Source organism: Pongo abelii, chromosome 20 (assembly GCF_028885655.2).
Source record: "Pongo abelii isolate AG06213 chromosome 20, NHGRI_mPonAbe1-v2.0_pri, whole genome shotgun sequence".
Taxonomy (NCBI): Eukaryota; Metazoa; Chordata; class Mammalia; order Primates; family Hominidae; genus Pongo; species Pongo abelii.
In genome coordinates this window covers 43,968,524-43,986,503 of record NC_072005.2, presented here as the reverse complement: position 1 = coordinate 43,986,503, position 17,980 = coordinate 43,968,524, and the positions used below count along the sequence as shown (strand labels likewise).

The 17,980-nt window shown below is 52.1% G+C and overlaps 2 protein-coding genes across 26 annotated transcripts in view; both read right to left on the bottom strand.

Annotated features, from left to right (window-relative positions):
• Nucleotides 1-439: 439 nt before the first annotated feature.
• On the bottom strand, nt 440-10,270 carry PSMD8 (proteasome 26S subunit, non-ATPase 8). The gene is made up of 7 exons (XM_003779173.5): nt 9,360-10,270; nt 8,087-8,159; nt 7,865-7,967; nt 4,888-5,053; nt 3,265-3,365; nt 2,036-2,147; nt 440-1,012 (listed from the first exon to the last, which is right to left on the bottom strand). The coding sequence occupies exons 1-7, from the start codon at nt 9,717-9,719 to the stop codon at nt 875-877; spliced, it is 1,053 nt and encodes a 350-aa protein (XP_003779221.2). The 5' UTR covers nt 9,720-10,270; the 3' UTR covers nt 440-874.
• A 3,109-nt stretch (nt 10,271-13,379) lies between these two features.
• Nucleotides 13,380-17,980, bottom strand: part of CATSPERG (cation channel sperm associated auxiliary subunit gamma) — a 34,854-nt gene continuing 30,253 nt past the window's right edge. For 7 of the 25 annotated variants that reach the window (XM_024236701.3, XM_024236703.3, XM_054540340.2 and 4 more), the window contains 7 exons: nt 17,051-17,207; nt 16,791-16,854; nt 16,587-16,682; nt 16,205-16,294; nt 14,259-14,351; nt 14,065-14,164; nt 13,380-13,797 (listed from right to left, as the gene is read on the bottom strand). In XM_024236701.3, coding sequence (XP_024092469.1) covers nt 13,531-13,797; nt 14,065-14,164; nt 14,259-14,351; nt 16,205-16,294; nt 16,587-16,682; nt 16,791-16,854; nt 17,051-17,207 — 867 coding nt within the window. In that variant the 3' untranslated portion in view covers nt 13,380-13,530. Of the gene's footprint in view, nt 13,798-14,061; nt 14,165-14,249; nt 14,352-16,204; nt 16,709-16,790; nt 17,208-17,980 lie in introns of those variants that run through there. The other 18 variants (XM_054540324.2, XM_054540325.2, XM_054540327.2 and 15 more) reach the window with 11 other exon arrangements.

Sequence of the window (17,980 nt, the reverse complement as noted above, 5' to 3'; positions counted from 1 at the left end):
CCAGGCTGGACCACAGCAGCAGTAACTGAGGTTCCATTCACCCAGCACCCAGACTGATGGGCCCAGGGCGGGGGGTATCTGATTCCCCTTAATCCATAAGCCTCAATTCTGAGCTGACCTGGTACCAAGCTCACAGGCTCAGCACAAACCACTCTGCAAAGGAGTGATCATTCCCATTTTACAGTTGGAAAAACTAACTCTGGAAGACTTGTGAAATTTCCACATCCCACAAGGGATTCAGCCAGATTTGGACCCTGCGCCTTGAACACCTTCCCAAGAATTTCAAGGCAGGAAACCTAGGCTGGGGGGTGTGCGGGGAGGTCCTCAATCACGCGCTGGCTCAGGGAGGGTGGGACCCACAAGCTCACACCAGGGCCCACATCTTTTGTTCCACAAAGGGCCCAAACTGGCAGCCTACAGATGGGTTCCATTTCACATGTCATTTGAAAAATTGTTTAATTCATTGCCAACATTTATTCTTTTTAATAGGACACTTCACCCCCTTTGTTGAAAACATCTGGTGCCCTGGCCCAGCATTCCTGTGTGTCCACAGCTGGCTAGAACAGCCCCTACCTGAGGCCGTGCCCCCCTGCAGGCCACAGTGCTGCTGGGGCCCCACAGTGGGCGTCCGTGTTTGAGACCCTGAGCAATGCCCACCAGACAGAGGCTGACCCAGTTGGAGGCTGTTATCTCCAACTCCTGAGCACCCCGAAACCTCCAAGTTCTTCAGCTATAAGAACTTGTCTCTCTGCCATCCCAACTGGGGAGACAAGGGCCTGGAAGAGGGAATGTCAATCCACCTTTATTGGGCGAAACCCTGCAGTGTAACTGTTTTAAATAACTTGTGCCCTGCCCCACCCAGTGCCTGGGGGGCTCAGACGATCATCTCCAGCTGCCGGGCATACTCGATGACCTGTTTGGCCAGTTCTGTGGAGGGAATGGTGGTGTCTTCTGGCTTCTGCTGCTGGCTGGCAAAACTGTAGTAGTTGTTGGGGCCCAGGACCCACCCTCGCTGCAGGAAAGGAGGGATTAGAGATGGGTAGAGTGATCACAAAGGCTCCGTCCCCACCCTATAGGGCCAGCACTTGCCCACGTGTCCTATGCTCTCTTTCTCACCAACCGTACTCTACCCCAACGACCCTTGACAAGTAACTTCACCTCTCTGTGCCTCAGTTTCTGGGTTGAGACTGGGACCCTAATTACACACCTCTCTGGGTCAACTGTGAGGATTTGGTGAATCAACACCTTTAAAGCACCAAGGACAGTGTTTGGCCTGACAGATCAGTTACCAGCTGTCATCATCACTAAAATTCAATTTCACCTTCCTCTTTTTTTTTTTTTCCAGATGGAGTCTCGCTCTGTCACCCAGGCTGGAGGGCAATGGCATGATCTCGGCTCACTGCAACCTCCGCCTCCTGGGTTCAAGCAATTCTCCTGCCTCAGCCTCCCGAGTAGCTGGGATTACAGGCACTCGCCACCACATCCAGCTAATTTTTTTTGTATTTTTTAGTAGAGATGGGGTTTCACCATGTTGACCAGGCTGGTCTCGAACTCCTGACCTTAGGCGATCCTCCCACCTCAGCCTCCCAGAGTGAGCCTAGGTGGGAGGATCCACCTTGGTGCGCGTAAGCCACTGCACCCAGCCCAATTTCACCTTCCATAGCCTGGTCCCAGCCCTCCTCCTGCAACACCAAGTGTTGCTCGTGCTCAAACGCCTGAGAGCAAATGAAGCAAAGTCTTGCAGAAAAAGCTGCCACCTCTAAGAAATTTTGATAAAGACAGCAGCCAACATGCGTGCAGCACCCACCTCCACCCACCTCCAGCTGGTGCCAGGTACTAAGCTCATCCCGTGTATCTAGCCCCATTCTGTGGATAGAGAAACTGATGCTCAGAGAGCTGTAGCAGCTTGCCTAGAGTCATACAGTTGAACTTAAACCTGGGCAGTCTTGTTCCAGTGTCCCTCTAAGCCACCCCACACTGTTGTTAGTGACTTCACCCCTTGGTCCCATGGCCCCTTGCCCTGTACCCCAGCCACCTTCTTGGCGTAGTCTGTCATCTTTTTGGGTGTGTTGAAGAAGAGGATCCGGGTGGCCTCAGTGAAAAGGATTTTCTCGTAGGCCTTCTCGATGCACCCAGCGATCTCATCCCTGGAGGAAGATGAGAAGCTCCTCATTACTGAGCATCGACAACCTCCCAGGACCTGTCCCCCCAGACCTGACATGTGTCAGCTCTGACCCTGGAGTTCAGCACTGATGGCAGGAATATGTGAGGGGCCCTGTTTTATTCATCAAGGCTCAGAGGGGGAGAAACTTGACCAGACTTGCAAAGCAAGCAAGGGCCACGGGAGATCCCCACTGAAATCTCTGACTCCTGGGCCCACACTCAGAATCCCACTCCCAGCCACAGGATTTCAGGTCTGAAACCCAGCTTGGGATTCACATGAGGGCATCTCTTCTCATAACACCCATCACCAGGGTGCTGCACCCCACTTCATAGATCCTCAGGGGGTTCCTTGTACCCATCAAGAGGCACCACGAACAACACCGAAGTAGAGAAAGAGCAAGGCATTAAGTCACTGTAGTGAGAGAGGGGGTAAGCTCTGGGGAAAAGCCAGTGACGGGGAGGAGTGCCTCCGACATCGCTTAGGCCATGCGGTGGGTAGTGGGTACTGGCTACCACTCCTCACTCAAATGCCTCTGGACTTGCCTTTGCACCTAAGGCATGGAAACTCATTCTGATCTGGTGCTCTGCCCGAGTGCATCAGCTCAGCCACCACTTCAACACCCTTTTACTCCTCAAGGGATCTGTATGTCACATCCATCTGCCCGTGGGATGTCACTTGTGCACACGGCAACCCAAGGGGCTGCTGGGATTTGGCCAACCCATTCTAGAGAAGGGGAAACTGAGGGTTCCACAGTTTTGGTGGCCGGAGGTGAAGTCTCATGACTCACTGGATGGGTATCTAGGACGGAAGATGGGCTAAGACAGGCCGCACAATCCCTGCCTGCTGAACCAATTCCACGCTCAGGTTTGACACACATGGCCACACATGTCAACAGCCAAGGGTGGTGAGATGAGGGCCGTTATCCACAATCCCATAACCAGGCCCAATTCACTGGAAAGGAGAGCTGAGGTGCTAGGAGGATAAGAAACACACCTAGCCTACCCAGACAACCAATGGATGGAATGAGATTCAGACTCGGAGCTGTCCGACTCAAGCCCAAGTGCTTTCCAAACTCCACAGGGCCCGACCCCACTACGCACCTGATAGTGTCCAGCAGGATGTCAATGAAGAAGGTGTAGCTCTCGGCAGGGATGTTACCCTTGGCCAGGAACACTTTGTTATAGCTGCCCTCCATCAGGTACTGCAGAAGCCGAGAAGGGGGAAGAAGAGAGAATGAAGAGAAGGCTGCAAAGGGGCCTACCTGTGTGGGCCTCATCACACTCCTAGTGCCCTTGTAATCCCTACCCTGCCAGAACACCCTTTGCCACACAGCCACACCCCTACCCTGGGTACCCCCTCTTCCAGAAAGCCCTTGCTGGTTTACGTGCACACACGCGCGCACACACACACACACACACACACACACACACACTCTCTCTCTCTCTCTCTCTCACCCCCTCTTCTTCCCTCCCTCCCTCTCCCCAAGCCTGCTCTGGGCTGGCATCTCATTATCTCATCTACTGTCCAATTATCCACCTATTTTCCAGGAGGGAGACAGCACTGGCTCCACCACAGGCTCATCCCTGTACACCTTTGCCCAAACTGTGCTGCCCGCCCTAACTGCCCTCTCTCCCGTCCTCTCCCCACTGACCAAATCCTCCCATAAGATGTCAGCTCCAGGAACAACTTCCTAACCTTAGGTCCTAAGGCTTTGCCCTGGCCCTGCTCACTTTGTTCCAAAAACACTGTCTTCTTGGCTGTCCTTCGAACACAGCAGACACAGTACTGCCTCAGGACACTTGGACTGGCTGGTCCCTCTGCCTGGCTGTCCACAGGGTTCAGTTCCTTACCCTTTTCTTTTCTTTTTTGAGCCTGTTGCCCAGGCTGGAGTGCAATGGCACAATCTTGGCTCACTGCAACCTCCACCTCCGGGGTTCAAGTGATTCTCCTGCCTCAGCCTCCCGAGTAGCTGGGATTACAGGCACCCACCACCCGCCCAGCTAATTTTTGTATTTTTATAGAGACAGGGTTTCACCATGTTGGCCAGGCTGGTTTTGAACTCCTGAACTCAGGTGATCCACCTGCCTCGGCCTCCCAATGTGCTGGGATTACAGGCGTGAGTCACTGTGCACAGCCACCCTTTTCTTTAAAAAATTTGTTTTTATTTATTTTCTAAATAGAGACAGAATCTCACTGTCACCCAGGCTAGAATACAGTGGTGTGATCATAGCACACTGCAGCCTTGAACTCCTGGGCTCAAGCAGTCCTCCTGCCTCAGCCTCCCAAAGTGCTGAGATTACAGGCATGAGCCAGTTCCTCACGCTTTTCAAGTCTTTCTCCAATTTCACCTTTTCAGTGAGGCCTTCTGACTCCCCAAGATAAATATCACCCATCCCTGTCTCTCCACCCTCCTTCCTGCCTTTTCTCCACAGCACTCAGCATCTGACAGACCGCGCAGGCCACTCACTCTTCGGGCTTACTATCTGCTTCCGCACCCCAGTGTCATCACCACAAGATCACAAATTTCACCTGCTTGGCTCACTGCACAGTCTGACAACCTACCACAGTGCTGGGCACACAGCTGGGACTCAGTATTTGTTGGACAAACAAAAGGATGGGTCCGTGGGTGGAAAGATGGGTGAACCCTGGCCACTCCTTCAGGAAAGCCCTCCTTAGGGACCACCGACCTTGGCCAGGTCCTCCCCCGCCCCTTGCCATCTCACTTGCTCCAGGGACACAGGGTGCTTGATGTAGACATTGGTCTGGATGTCCTTGGCAGGCAGCCGCTCCAACTCCGTGTGGAACTCAGCCACCCGGTTCTGAGATAGCAGGAAGAGGAGGTTGAGGCCCAAGAGCTGGTGCATATAGGCTGACTCAGGGAGCTGTTCCCTGTGGATGTGGGACGGGGAAGCAGGTTAAGGAGGATTTAGGGGCCTAGCGAGCCCTCTACCCCAGGCTCCAGGAATCCTCACAACTGTCCCATGCATCTTCCTGAAGAGGTATCAGGTCCTGGGTTTTCATATGAGGAAACTGTGGCCCAAAGATGCATGGATAAGTCACTTATAAGAGTCATATTGACCCAAGCGAGTGACCTCACTTCAGTGAAATGACAACCTCGGTTTCCCAAAGTGTAAACTGGGTATCACCACAGTATCCTTTTATTTATTTATTTTTTGAGAAGGAGTCTCTCTCTGGTTGCCCAGGCTGGAATGCAATGGTGCATTCTTGGCTCACTGCAACCTCTGCTTGCCGGGTTCAAGCGATTCTCCTGACTTAGCCTCCCAAGTAGCTGGGACTACAGGCACATGCCACCAGGCCCAGCTAATTTTTTGTATTTTTAGTAGAGACGGGGTTTCACTATGCTGGCCAGGCTGGTCTTGAACTCCTGATCTCGTGATCCACCCACCTCGGCCTCCCAAAGTGCTGGGATTACAGGTATGAGCCACTGCGCCCAGCCCTTTTTTTTTTTTTTTTTTTTTCTTCAATTCCGAGACAGGGTCTCGCTCTGTCACCCAGGCTCACTGCAGCCTCAACTTCCCACGCTCAAGCCATCCTCCCACCTCAGACTCCAAAGTAGCTGGGACTACAAGTGCACACCACTATGCCCAGCTAATTTTTTTTGTTTTGTTTTTTTTTTTGAGACAGAGTCTTGCTCTGTCACCCAGGCTGCAGTGCAGTGGCGCGATCTCAGCTCACTGCAAGCTCTGCCTCCTGGGTTCATGCCATTCTCCTGCCTCAGCCTCCTGAGTAGCTGGGACTACAGGCGCCCACCACCACACCCAGCTAATTTTTGTTATTTTTTTTTTTTAGAGACAGGGTTTCACCATGTTAGCCAGGATGGTCTCAATCTCCTGAGCTCATGATCCACCCACCTTGGCCTCCCAAAGTTCTGAGATTACAGGTGTAAGCCACCACGCCCAGCCTGCCCAGCTAATTTTTTAATATTTTTTGTAGAGACAGGATTTCGCCATATTGGCCAGGCAGGTCTGGAAATCCTGGGTTCAAGCGATCCTCCTGTCTCAGCCTCCCAAAGTGCTGGGATTTCAGGCATGTGCCATCATGCCTGGCCTCACGGTATCCATTTCATAGAGATGGGTTGAATTAACAAGGGTTAAGTGAATTAAATGATTCAACCCAGGTAAGGTGATTAGACCAATACCTGGCCCAAATAAACACAAAGTGTTAGCTATAATTATATTAAGAGTTACTGGCTGGGCGCGGTGGCTCACGCCTATAATCCGAGCACTTAGGGAGGCTGAGGCGGGTGGATCACCTGAGGTCAGGAGTTCAAGACCAGCCTGGCCAACCTGGCAAAACCCCATCTCTACTAAAAATACAAAAATTAGCTGGGCGTGGTGGTGGGCACCTGTAATCCCAGCTACTCGGGAGGCTGAGGGAGGCTGAGGCAGGAGAATCACTTGAACCCGGGAGGCAGAGGTTGCAGTGCGCCAAGATCCCGCTGTTGCACTCTAGCCTGGGTGGACTCTAGCCGGGTGTGGTGGCGCATGCCTATAATCCCAGCTACTTGGGAGACTGAGGCAGGAGAATTGCTTGAACCCAGGAGGCAGAGGTTGCGGTGAGCCGAGATTGCGCCACTGCACTCCAGCCTGGGCAACAAGAGTGAAGCTCCATCTCAAAAAAAAAAAGTTATTGGAGTCAGATGCAATGACTCAACACCTGTAATCCCAACACTCTGGGAGCCCAAGGCAGGACGATCACTTGTGGCCAGCAGTTCGAGACCAGCCTGGGCAACAAAGCGAGACCCCCATCTCTACAAAAAATTAAAATAAAAGAGCCAGGAGTGGTGGTGTGCACCTGTAGCCCTAGCTACTTGAGAGGCTAAGGTAGGAGTACCGCTTGAGCCCAGGAGGTCAAGGCTGTGGTGGCCATGACTGCACCACTGCACTCCAGCCTGGGCAACACAGCAAGACCCTGTCTCCAAAAATAAATAAATAAAAGAATCACCACTCCCTATTTTAACAGGGAAACTGAGAGAGGTAAAGTCATTTGCCCAAGACCTCATAAACAGGAAGCGGCTGGACGTTTCAAAGCCAGGTTTGTCTGATGACAAATTCCCAATCATTCATCTGTGCAGGTATCATTCAGTTTTATATTCAACACATATCCAGTGAGTCCCTGTTCTGGGCCTGGCCCTGTGGTAGGCAGTGCTAGGGACATAGCAGTAACTGAGACAGTTCCAGGCTCTGCCTTTAGAAAGCTCACAGTCCAGTGAGAGAAAGGGCTGGGATGGGCAGGCACAGGCAGAGGGGTGGGAGCTGGAACTGCATTGGAAGCCACAGGAAAGAACTTGGTCTTGTGCCTGAGGACCATGAAGAGCCATGGCAGGTTCTGAGCATGGCATGGACAGTGTCAAATTTTAGTGTCACATGATCCACATGATCCTACTGGCTGCCACAGGGGTTTGAGTCAGAGGGGCAAGGCTGGGGCCAGGATACGTGAAAGGTGATGGCAGCCCCACTGGGCAGAGGGGGTGCAATGTGGGAATGGGTAAGGGGAGACTGACTAGTCCAGCCAAGTCTCAGGACCTCCAAGTCAACCCCTGACCCTGCAGCCACTGAGGACAGAACTAAGCCAGGAGGAGTTCCCAGATGAAGGAAGAGGACCCAAGTGGCCATAGCTCCAGAAATAAAGGAGCTGCCATGCAACCACCCCCCAGTCGGGGGCAGGGCCCATTCTCACTTGTAATCAAAGTAGTAGCATTTGAGCTGGGCCATGTAGCGCTCGAAGGAGGGGATGTCCTTGCGTAGGATGCTCCATTGGGCCCCGATCTCCAGTATGTCACCTGTGGGTGACAGAGTGAGCTCTCAGGAGGTGACTGAGGTCTCTTCCCCAACCACCAGTGCTACCATTCCCGCCATGACCCCCAGATCATCACCCCCAACCAACCCCAGTGACACTCACGGGCCAGAATTAGCTGCTGTTTGGTCAGCTTGGTCCCTGTGGTTGGTAAGAAGTTAAGCTCCAGAAGAACTAGCTGATGGGGAGGGGAGGGAGGGAAGAAAGAAAAGAAGGGAATTCAAATACAGATGACTTACCTGCTCTACGCTTTGGTCTTCCCACCTGGAAAATGGAGCTAACCATCATCCTGACTCATGAGGAATCCTTTCTCATAAAGCACTCAGAACAGGGCCTGAGCACGCAACACATGCCCATTTAAGATTACATCACATTACAATTATTAATAGCCCCACTGGGGAAACAAGGAGGGACACTCAGTGCCTGACCCAGTGGAATCACGCGGCGGTGGGGACAGGAGTACATTCCATTCTTGGTCGATCTTCCCCACAATCTATTGGGGAAGGGGTAGCTGGGCTATCCCCAAAATCTATATCTGGGAGGGGGTGGTCCAAATCTCCCCCCACAGTTCAGCCCATACATCTTTCCTTAGCAGGCTCAGCAGCTTGTTCCAAGCCACTGGATTTACACTCCCTCCCAACACATGTTTGGTCTGAAGCACTCTGAGCCCCGTATTCTTGTTCTCTACTTGTAAGAATATTTCTTCTAGGTTCAGTCCTGTCCTCACAACTAGGCTGCCCCCTCTCCCCACAGATGCGAGCCTAAGCCCCAGATCTCTCAGATCCTAACCCAGCCTGGTCTTAACCACACACCCTCTACACAGCCCACCTTTTCAGCCTCATTCTTTTATCACTCTGGGCAGTCCTCATTTCCCACTTGGTCTTGCCTGGAATCCACCATCAGGAAAAGCCCGAACCCCAATCCTGCCACTCCGACCAGTTAAGCCTCCAAGCAACAAAAATCTAACCCCTCACTCAGTTCTGCCATCAAGAGTCTTTCAATCATTCCCCCACCACCCCCGCGTGGGTCCATTCCAGTCATCTCTCAATTAGAAAAAGACATGTAGAGACAGAGTCTCGCTATGTTGCTCGGGCTGATCTTGAACTCCTGGGCTCAAGCGATGCTCCCCCGCCTCGGCCTCCCAAAGTGCTGCGATTACAGGCGTGACCACCACCGCGCCCTGTCCCTCTCGCTTCTTGACGCCCTCCGAGCCCCCACTTTGGCTGTTCCAAATCTTTCGCCCCATCGGATCCCCCAACCCGCCTCAGTCTCGCTGGCACCGAGGTGGCTTCCGCGGCCCGGGACTTGGTTGGGTCCAGACACCTCGTAGCGCCCCCCACGCCCGCAACACTCGGTTTCCTGGGCCTGCCGACCTTACCTTGAGTCGGCCCAGCTCTTCTCCGCACTTGCTAAGATTGGGGCTTTTACGGTTCCACTCGCCCTTGAGTTGCTCGTACATGCCGGTCGCGGCCTGCAGGACAGCGCCCGAGGTCGCCGCGGGCCCGGAGCTTGAGAAGCCCGCCGCCCCGTTCACCGCCGCGGCCGCCATCTTGCGTGATGCGGCAAGCCGACCGCTTGATTTACGGCAGCACCGCCTACAAACGCTCGCACGGCGGAAGTGGGGCCGAGAGGTGGAGCCCAAGGCCCGGGGCGGGGCTACAACTTGCCTCAGCCCGCCCCGGGTAGCCCGCTGTCGCTCTCGAGGTGGCGCCCTCGGAGCCCTGCCCTTAATGAACATGTCAGTTGGAGCTCCGCCTCTGTCGGCACTCAAGATGGTGACCGGAAGTTGGCTTTTGCCCTAACTGAAAATGACAGCTGTCTCAACGCCACCCCCCACCCACCTCACGGTTCCAGTAATGAACATGGCTGCCCTGGCTTCGGTCTGAGTGCTCGGGACGCTACGTAGCTGTCCTGGAGGTTCCGCCTTCGGGGCAGCGTCTCCAAGCCAAAAAGTAGCGATGTTGTGCCATTTGGAGAGCTGTGTTATTCTCATTTTATAGACAGACTGAGAGGCTGGGTAACCTTACAAAGGACTAACAGCTAGGATGTGTACCTGGGGCTCTCTCTCCAGTCTCTTTTTCAATGCATCCTTCCACATTTTTTTCCCAAGCTTATATGAACTAACTAGTTACAAAACTCATCCAGCTCTATGGCTTTAAATGTCATATGTAAGCGGAGGATTCACAATTTTTTTTTTTTTTTTTTTTTGAGACGGAGTTTAGCTCTTCTTGCCCAGGCTGGAGTGCAATGGAGCGATCTTGGCTCACTGCATCCTCCGCCTCCTGGGTTCAAGTGATTCTCCTGCCCCAGCCTCCCAAGTAGCTGGGATTACAAGCACGTGCCACCACGCCTGGCTAATTTTCGTATTTTTAGTAGAGACGGGGTTTCACCACGTTGGTCAGGCTGGTCTCCAACTCCTGAACTCAGGTGATTCCCCGCGCCCTGGCCTCCCAAAGTGCTGGGATTACAGGCATGAGGCCACCTTGCCTGACCAGTATTCACAACTTCTTATAACAACTTCTCCTTCCTCCATTGATTGATATTATACCTGCACATTCAACATCGCTTTTTCTCTCTTTTAAAAAAAATAATAAATTTTTTGTAGAGACAGAGTCTCATTATACTGCCCAGGCTGGTCTCGAACTCCTGAGCTCAAGCGATCTTTCTGCCTTGACCTCTCAAAGTGTTGGGATTACAGGTGTGAGCCACTGCGCCTGGACAGCACGTTTTTCTCAAACCCGACTTTCACTCTCCGTCTCCACCATTTAGAATGTCATCTCCATGAAGGCAGGACGATTTCCTTCACTACTGAATTCCCAGTATCTCAGTGCTTGGCAAATATTAGTAGACAGTCAATAAATATTTGTTGGCCAGGCACGGTGGCTCATGCCTGTAATCCCAGCACTTTGGGAAGCCGAGGCAGGTAGATCACTTGAGGTCAGGAGTTTGAGACCAACCTGGCCAACATGGTGAAACCCCATCTCTACTGAAAACATACACAAAAAAATAAAATAAAATAAAAATAAGCTGTGCGTGGTGGCACGCACCTGTAATCCTAGATACTCAGGCGCTCGAGGCAGGAGAAACGCTTGAACCCAGGAGATCAGCTTGTAATGAGCTGAGATTGTGCCGCTGCACTCCAGCCTGGGTGACAGAGTGAGACTCCGTCTCAGAGAAAATAAACAAACAAATAAATGTAAAAATACCAAAAATTAGCCGGGCGTGGTGGTGCGCATCTGTAGTCCCAGCTACTTGGGAGGCTGAGGCAGGAGAAGCACTTGAACCCGAGAGGCAGAGGTTGCAGTGAACTGAGATCGCCATTGCACTCCGGCCTGGGTGACAGAGCGAGACTGTGCTCAAAAAAAAAAAAAAAAAAAGAAAAAGAAAAAGAAATTATATATATGTTGAATTAATGAGTAAATTAATATGTGAAAGAAGTTGCGGCATTAAAAAATGTTTTAAACAAAAATGATGGCCGGGTGCGGTGGCTCATGCCTGTAATCTCAGCACTTTGGGAGGCTGAAGTGGGTGGATCACCTGAGGTCAGGAGTTTGAGACCAGCCTAGCCAACATGGTGAAACTCCGTCTCTACTATACAAAAAATTATCTATCCAGGCATGGTGGTGGGTGCCTGCAATCCCAGTTACTCACTCGGGAGGCTGAGGCAGGAGAATCACTTGAACTTGGGAGGCGGAGGTTGCAGTGAGCCAAGATCGCACCATTGCACTCCAGCCTAAGCAACAAGAGCAAAACTCCGTCAAAAAAAAAAAAAAAGACACAAATAAACAAAATATCACGATGATACGGCCAGGCCAGGTGGCTCATGCCTGTAATCCCAGCACTTCAGGAGGCTGAGGCAGGCAGATCACGAGGTCAGGAGATGGAGACCAGTCTGGCTAACACGGTGAAACCCCATCTCTACCAAAAATACAAAAAATTAGCCAGGCGTGGTGGCATACGTCTGTAGTCCCAGCTACTTGGGAGGCTGAGGCAGGAGAATCACCTGAACCCAGGAGGCAGAGGTTGCAGTGAGCCGAGATCACACCACCGCACTCCAGCCTGGGTAACAGAGCGAGACTCCATCTCAAAAAAATATAAATAGTTTCAAGTATGAGGGGAAATCCAGTCTCTGTCACTCTATCTTGGCTGGAAATGCAGATGGTGATATTTAAATAACATGTTGACTTGGATGATACAGGATTATGATGTGTTCACCTGGACCCTGAGGTGACTCGATAGAATCTTGGTGGTGGAAACAAACTTAGCCAGCAGTCCTTACACATATGAGTGTTGCCAACTCTTGTTATTGTCAAATTTCATCAGGTTTTTGTTCTACCAACTATGCCTAGTCGATGCCAACCCCGATTTATTCCTCCAACCCAACACTCTGGGTGAGCACCAACTAGGTGCAATCTCATACCTTTCCTCATTTGCTCCTTCATTCGTTCATCTATTCATGCTGACTGAATGCCTACCAGGCAACAGGGTATTTTTTTACTCATTTATTTCCTCCTGCCTTCATGCCTCCATCTGTCAATTCATTGGTCACTACGCATCCATCCAGATTATGGACTGTATAACTAGCCTCAGATGGTGAGGGGAGTTGTCCTGAGGTCAGAGACTGCACTCAGAGGACAGAGAAGAAAAAACTACAGAGAAATGAGGGCTGAATCCTGTGGACCTTGGGACTTCTGGATCAAACTGTACCTGAAGCCTGTAAATTACCATTTTCATGTAGACCATTTGAGGGAAATATTTGCTACTTGCAACTAAAATAAGACTCCTGACATCTCCAGGGTCCCCTCCTTAAGACATTAGATAGGTGTTGACATTCAAAATATTTGACACTGAACAATCAGAACAGATGGTCGGCCATAGCAATGGGCCTGGATTGTGGAGGATCCTGCTGGACCACAGGGAGGTCTGGGGCACCCTGGGGAGAGGCTCAGCCAACAGGCACACAGAGAAGCCACTATTTAACAGGTGGCCTAGAAGGTTTTTGATGTTTTGTTTGTTGTTTTGTTTTGTTGAGTCGGAGTCTTGGTCTGTTGTCTAGGCTAGAGTGCAGTGGCGCAATCTTGGCTCACTGCAACTTCTGCCTCCCAGGTTCAAGGGATTATCCTGTCTCAGCTTCCCAAGTAGCTGGAATTACAGGCACACACCACCATGCCCAGCTAATTTTTTGTATTTTTAGTAGAGACAGGGTTACAGGTTTTCACCATGTGGGCCAGGCTGGTCTCAAACTCCTGACCCCAAGTGATCTGCCTCCTTCGGCCTCCCAAAGTGCTGGGATTACAGGCATGAGCCACCGTGCCCAGCCAGGTTTATGATATTTTAATGTGCAGCTATGCTGGTACAAACCTTCTGAACTCGAGCTCTTAAGAGACCCCACTGCTGGTCCTGAAAAAAGGCTTTATTTGAGTCTGAACGAGAAGTAAACATCAAGCAAAACAGAAAGAGAGGCCTGGGCTGGGTGACAGGCTGCATCTTCAAGATGGGCCTTGTAGGGGAGGCGTGACAGTGACTGGGGGCTGGGGCAGGCGGGACACTCAGGTCATCAACTGTCTCTCCACAGCTTCCTTGGGTTCAGCCCTGTCCTCTGTCATCCTGGAGCTGAACATGGAGCCCATCCTGGAATGTCTCAGAGACGGCATGCTCGAGATTCCAGAAATGGAGGCGTAGGTGTAGTAGGATTCTGAGGCAATGATGTCATTTATCTTCCACCGAATCATCGTGCAGCCCTTCACCACGAGGGGCCACAGGAGGCAGAAGGCGATGTAGAAGATCACCAGGCCCACAAACACACTGGCTGACACCTGCAGGGAGCAAAGAATGAGTAAGGAGTTGGCACATCATAAGGTACACAGTCCACAATCTGGATCCACAGTGACAGGGAAATTGACAGATGGAGGCGTGACGGCAGGAGGAAATGAATGAGTAGACAGCCTGTGGCGTGGCAGGCGTTCAGTCAGCATGGCTAGATGAGTGAATGAAGGAATGAATGAGCGAAGGCATAACAAGCATAGGTGTGGAGGCGTGGGCCCCTGCCCACCCAGTAGGGCAGCTCCTGGACAGCCACTCACCATGACGATGAAAAGGGCCCGCTTGGGACTGAGTGGCAGCCCATGGATGTGCAGCAGGAAGGTGAGCTGGTAGTTGCAGTAGGTGCTCGTGTCCACTCCTCTGCAGGGGTTGGGAAGGGATCCAGGATTAGAGGAGAAGCCAGGCACTCCATGGGCAGCCCCTGACCCGCACCTGGGCCACTTGCCTGGCTCACCTATTGCTCACCAACACCTTGAAGAAGAATTCGGGGGCGAAGATGCCTTGGGGAACACTGTCATAGCATGGGGCGTTCTCCAGACAGAGCCACCTGTGAGCCAAAGATCAGGCAGTTGTGCTACCAACCATGCCTAGTCTGTGCCAACTCCCAATTTCTTCCTCCACCCCAACGTTCTCGGTGAGGACCAAATGGGTGCAATCTCATGCCTTCCCTCATTCATTCCTTCATTCACTCATTCAGTCATGCTGACTGAACGCCTACTGTGCCACAGGTTGTCTACTCATTCATTTCCTCCTGCCTTCACACCTCCATCTGTCAATTCCTCTGTCACTGTGCATCCATCCAGATTACAGGCTGTGTACCTATCATATGCCAACTCCTTATTCATTCTTTGCTCCCTTCATTCCTTTATCCCATAAATATAGCTTGAGCACTTACTAGGTAGAAAGTCACATCTTTCATTTATTCCCTTCTTTATTCATTATCCAATAAATGCAGGTTAGGCCGGGCATGGTGGTTCACACCTATAATCCCAGCACTTTGGGAGGCCGAGGCAGGTGGATCACTTGAGGTCAGGAGTTCAAGACCAGACTGACCAATATGGTGAAACCCCATCTCTACAAAAAATACAAAAATTAGCGGGGCATGGTGGCATGCACCTGTAATCCCAGCTACACAGGAGGCTGAGTTGGGAGAATCACTTGAACCCAAGAGGCAGAGGTTGCAGTGAGCTCAGATTGTACTACTGCACTCCAGCCTGGGTGACAGAGCAAGACCCTGTCTCAAAAAAATAAATAAAAATAAAAAATAAAAAATAAAGCAGGTTAAATTCTGAGTAGGTGCAAGTTGTTCATTCATTCACTGCCTTCATTTGCTCATGGCTTCATTTTTTTCCTTTCACTGAATGAAACTTATTGAGCCCCTATATATGAATTTGTTTCTCCATTGTTTTATTCATTCATTAATACCCCCATTCAACTATCAATAAATGCCTGCCATGAATAGATTTATTCATTTGTTCATTCTTTCATTCAATAAATGCTATGTTAACCAGCCTGGCCAACATGGCGAAACCCCGTCTCTACTAGGAAAAAAAAATACAAAAATTAACCGGGCATGGTGGCGTGTGCCTGTAATCCCAGTACTTTGGGAGGCTGAGGCAGGCGGATCACCTGAGGTCAGGAGTTCAAGACCAGCCTGACCAACATGGTGAAACCCCATCCCTACTAAAAATACAAAAATTAGCCAGGCATGATGGCGGGTGCCTATAATCCCAGCTACTTGGGAGGCTGAGGCAGGAGAATTGCTTGAACCTGGGTGGCAGAGGCTGCAGTGAGCTGAGATTGCGTCACTGCACTCCAGCCTGGTGGGCCACAGAGGGAGCTTGTCTCAAAAAATAAACAAACAGGAGGCTGAGACAGAAGAATCGCCTGAACCCGGAAGGTGGAAGTTGCAGTGAGCTGAGATCGTGACACTGCATTCCAGCCTGGGCAACAAAGAGCGAAACTCTATCTCAAAAATAAAAATAAAAACAAATGTATGAGTCTATTCAGGACCCAGTTCTGGAGGAGAGACAGACCCCACACCAGACAGTGACTGCCCAGAGCTGTCCACTCTGGGATGGGGACGCACAGGTAGGGGGCTCAGGGCCCGGATGGGAGAGCCCCAAGAGGCCATGGGAGCCATGAAGGGACAATTGTCCCATTTTGAAACAGAAAAGTCCTCCTGGCTGAAGGGGCATCTGCCTAAGGCCTTAAAAGAGTCGGAGGGAGCAGCATTCCAGGCAGAGACTTCAGCTTGTGCAAAGTTCAGCCCCATTTAAGTAACACAAAGGCAGTCAGTGTGACTTGGGGATCAAGAGGCCTCCTAGGGGCAGAAAGGATAGGTGGGTCCGATGGACTACCGACAGATGTGGGCCAAGAGGGGCCAGGCTACGCACTCACTCGATGCCCGGGCTCTCGTGGGACATGATGTGGAAGGCCGAGTCTTTGGTGGTCCTTGTGGTCCTCGTGGTCCAGATAAGGCTGTTGGTCCTGTGCAGGCCCGGGTCATCTCAGCCAGGGGTTGGGGGCGGTGTGGGGGAGGTATGGCCTCAGTGGTCAGTGTGGAGGGAGGCCAGAGGTGGGTGCAGAGGGTGGGGTCTTATGTGCAGGGGGCGTGGTGTTAGGGGGCGGGCAGGAGTTTGCCTGTGAGATCCTAAGAGCCCCACTGTGGGCAGGGCCTGAGATGCGGAGGTGGGGGCTTGGGAGGTGGGCTTGGCTTGGAAGTGGGAACAGCCTCCAGGGGAAGCAAGGCGGATTACACGTGGGGCCCCACGGGGATTACTTGTCCAGGGGGCTGTTGAAGCGGTAGATTTCGTCCTCGCTGTAGTCCTTGAGGCTGTCCATTGTGGGCCCGCCACCCACCACCAGCAGAACGTAGCTACCAGGGACAGAAGTGCACACGGACTGGCCCCCGGGTCTCGAGTCCTGCACCCATCTCCTTCCACTCCCTCCACCTGCCCTAGCTGCGAGCTGGCCACGCCTTTACCTGCCCTGGAAACTGCCGGAGTCTCCTGTCACCAAATCTTGAATCAAGAAGAAGGGGTAGAAAACTATGGGGTTGGAGGGGATTGAGACCAGAAGAAGAAATTAGCTTGGCCCGAGAAGCTGAGGACCGAGACGGGGGAAAGTGAGATGCTGCAGGAAAAAGGGTGGGTAGTCTGCGGGGAGAGGAGTGGGGAGGGAGAGCGCAAAGTGGTGGGGGCAAGAGGGCAGTGAACTGTGCAGGGGAAGGGACTGGACACACACTGTCCCGGAAGAGAAAGCAGGGCATCTCCGGGTTCACGTGAACGCAGTCAAAGTAGTGTTTGTTCTTCAGGCGGCTGTATTCCACAGTGTAGGTGATGTCGAAGGCCAGGCGCTTGCCTGGAGGGCAGCCAATGAACACTGGCACCATCAGGTTGCCCTCGGTGGGAGAAAAAAAGGCTCATGGGGGTGGCCAGGGTCTCCTCAGGCCCCTGGAGGGGTGAGGGGCAGGAAGGACAGTCCCCCTCCTGCAAACACCACCACCAGCTGCCTTGCTCTCCCTCACCGCCAAGGGCAATATGGTCATTAATATCATTAAAACGGTCTGGTGCAGTGGCTCATGCCTGTAATCCCAGAACTTCGGGAGGCCGAGGCGGGCTGATCACTTGAGTCCAGGAGTTCGAGACTAGCCTGGCCAGCACAGCAAAACCCTGTCTCTACTAAAAATACAAAAAATTAGCTGGGTGTGGTGGTGCATGCCTGTAATCCCAGCTACTCGGGAGGCAGAGGCAGGAGAATCGCTTGAACCAGGGAGGTAGAGGCCAAGACTGCACCACTGCACTCCAGCCTGGGTGACAGAGCAGGACTCTGTCTCAAAAAAATTTAAAAAAAAATTTAAAAAAAAAAGACCGAGAGCCCGCCTGTTCTCTCCCCTAAACCTCCAACTCCTTTGCCCCCACCCTGTTTTGTCCAACCTTGTCTCCTCCAGAGTCTCCCTGCTTCCAGTCCCCTCATTGACGTCCCCCCACCCCATGCAGCCAGATGGGCCCTGGGGACACCGGAGTCCCTCCTCTGCTTGGAGCCCTCCCGAAGAGCCAGCTCACATACCATGGCCCGTGAGGCTCCACTTACTCTGCCCCATCACTGCTCTGAGCTCATCCCGCCACATTCCCCCTTGCACCCCCTGACGCAGTCACACTTCCTCCTTGTTTA

Excerpts from the sequence above, each read along its gene's own strand:
- PSMD8 (XM_003779173.5), bottom strand. The coding sequence starts at position 9,719 with ATGTTCATTAAGGGCAGGGCTCCGAGGGCGCCACCTCGAGAGCGACAG. Across the intron at positions 7,968-8,086 it reads ACAGCAGCTAATTCTGGCCC|GTGACATACTGGAGATCGGG; the intron begins GTGAGTGTCACT and ends TGTCACCCACAG. Across the intron at positions 5,054-7,864 it reads TGCTACTACTTTGATTACAA|GGAACAGCTCCCTGAGTCAG; the intron begins GTGAGAATGGGC and ends CCACATCCACAG.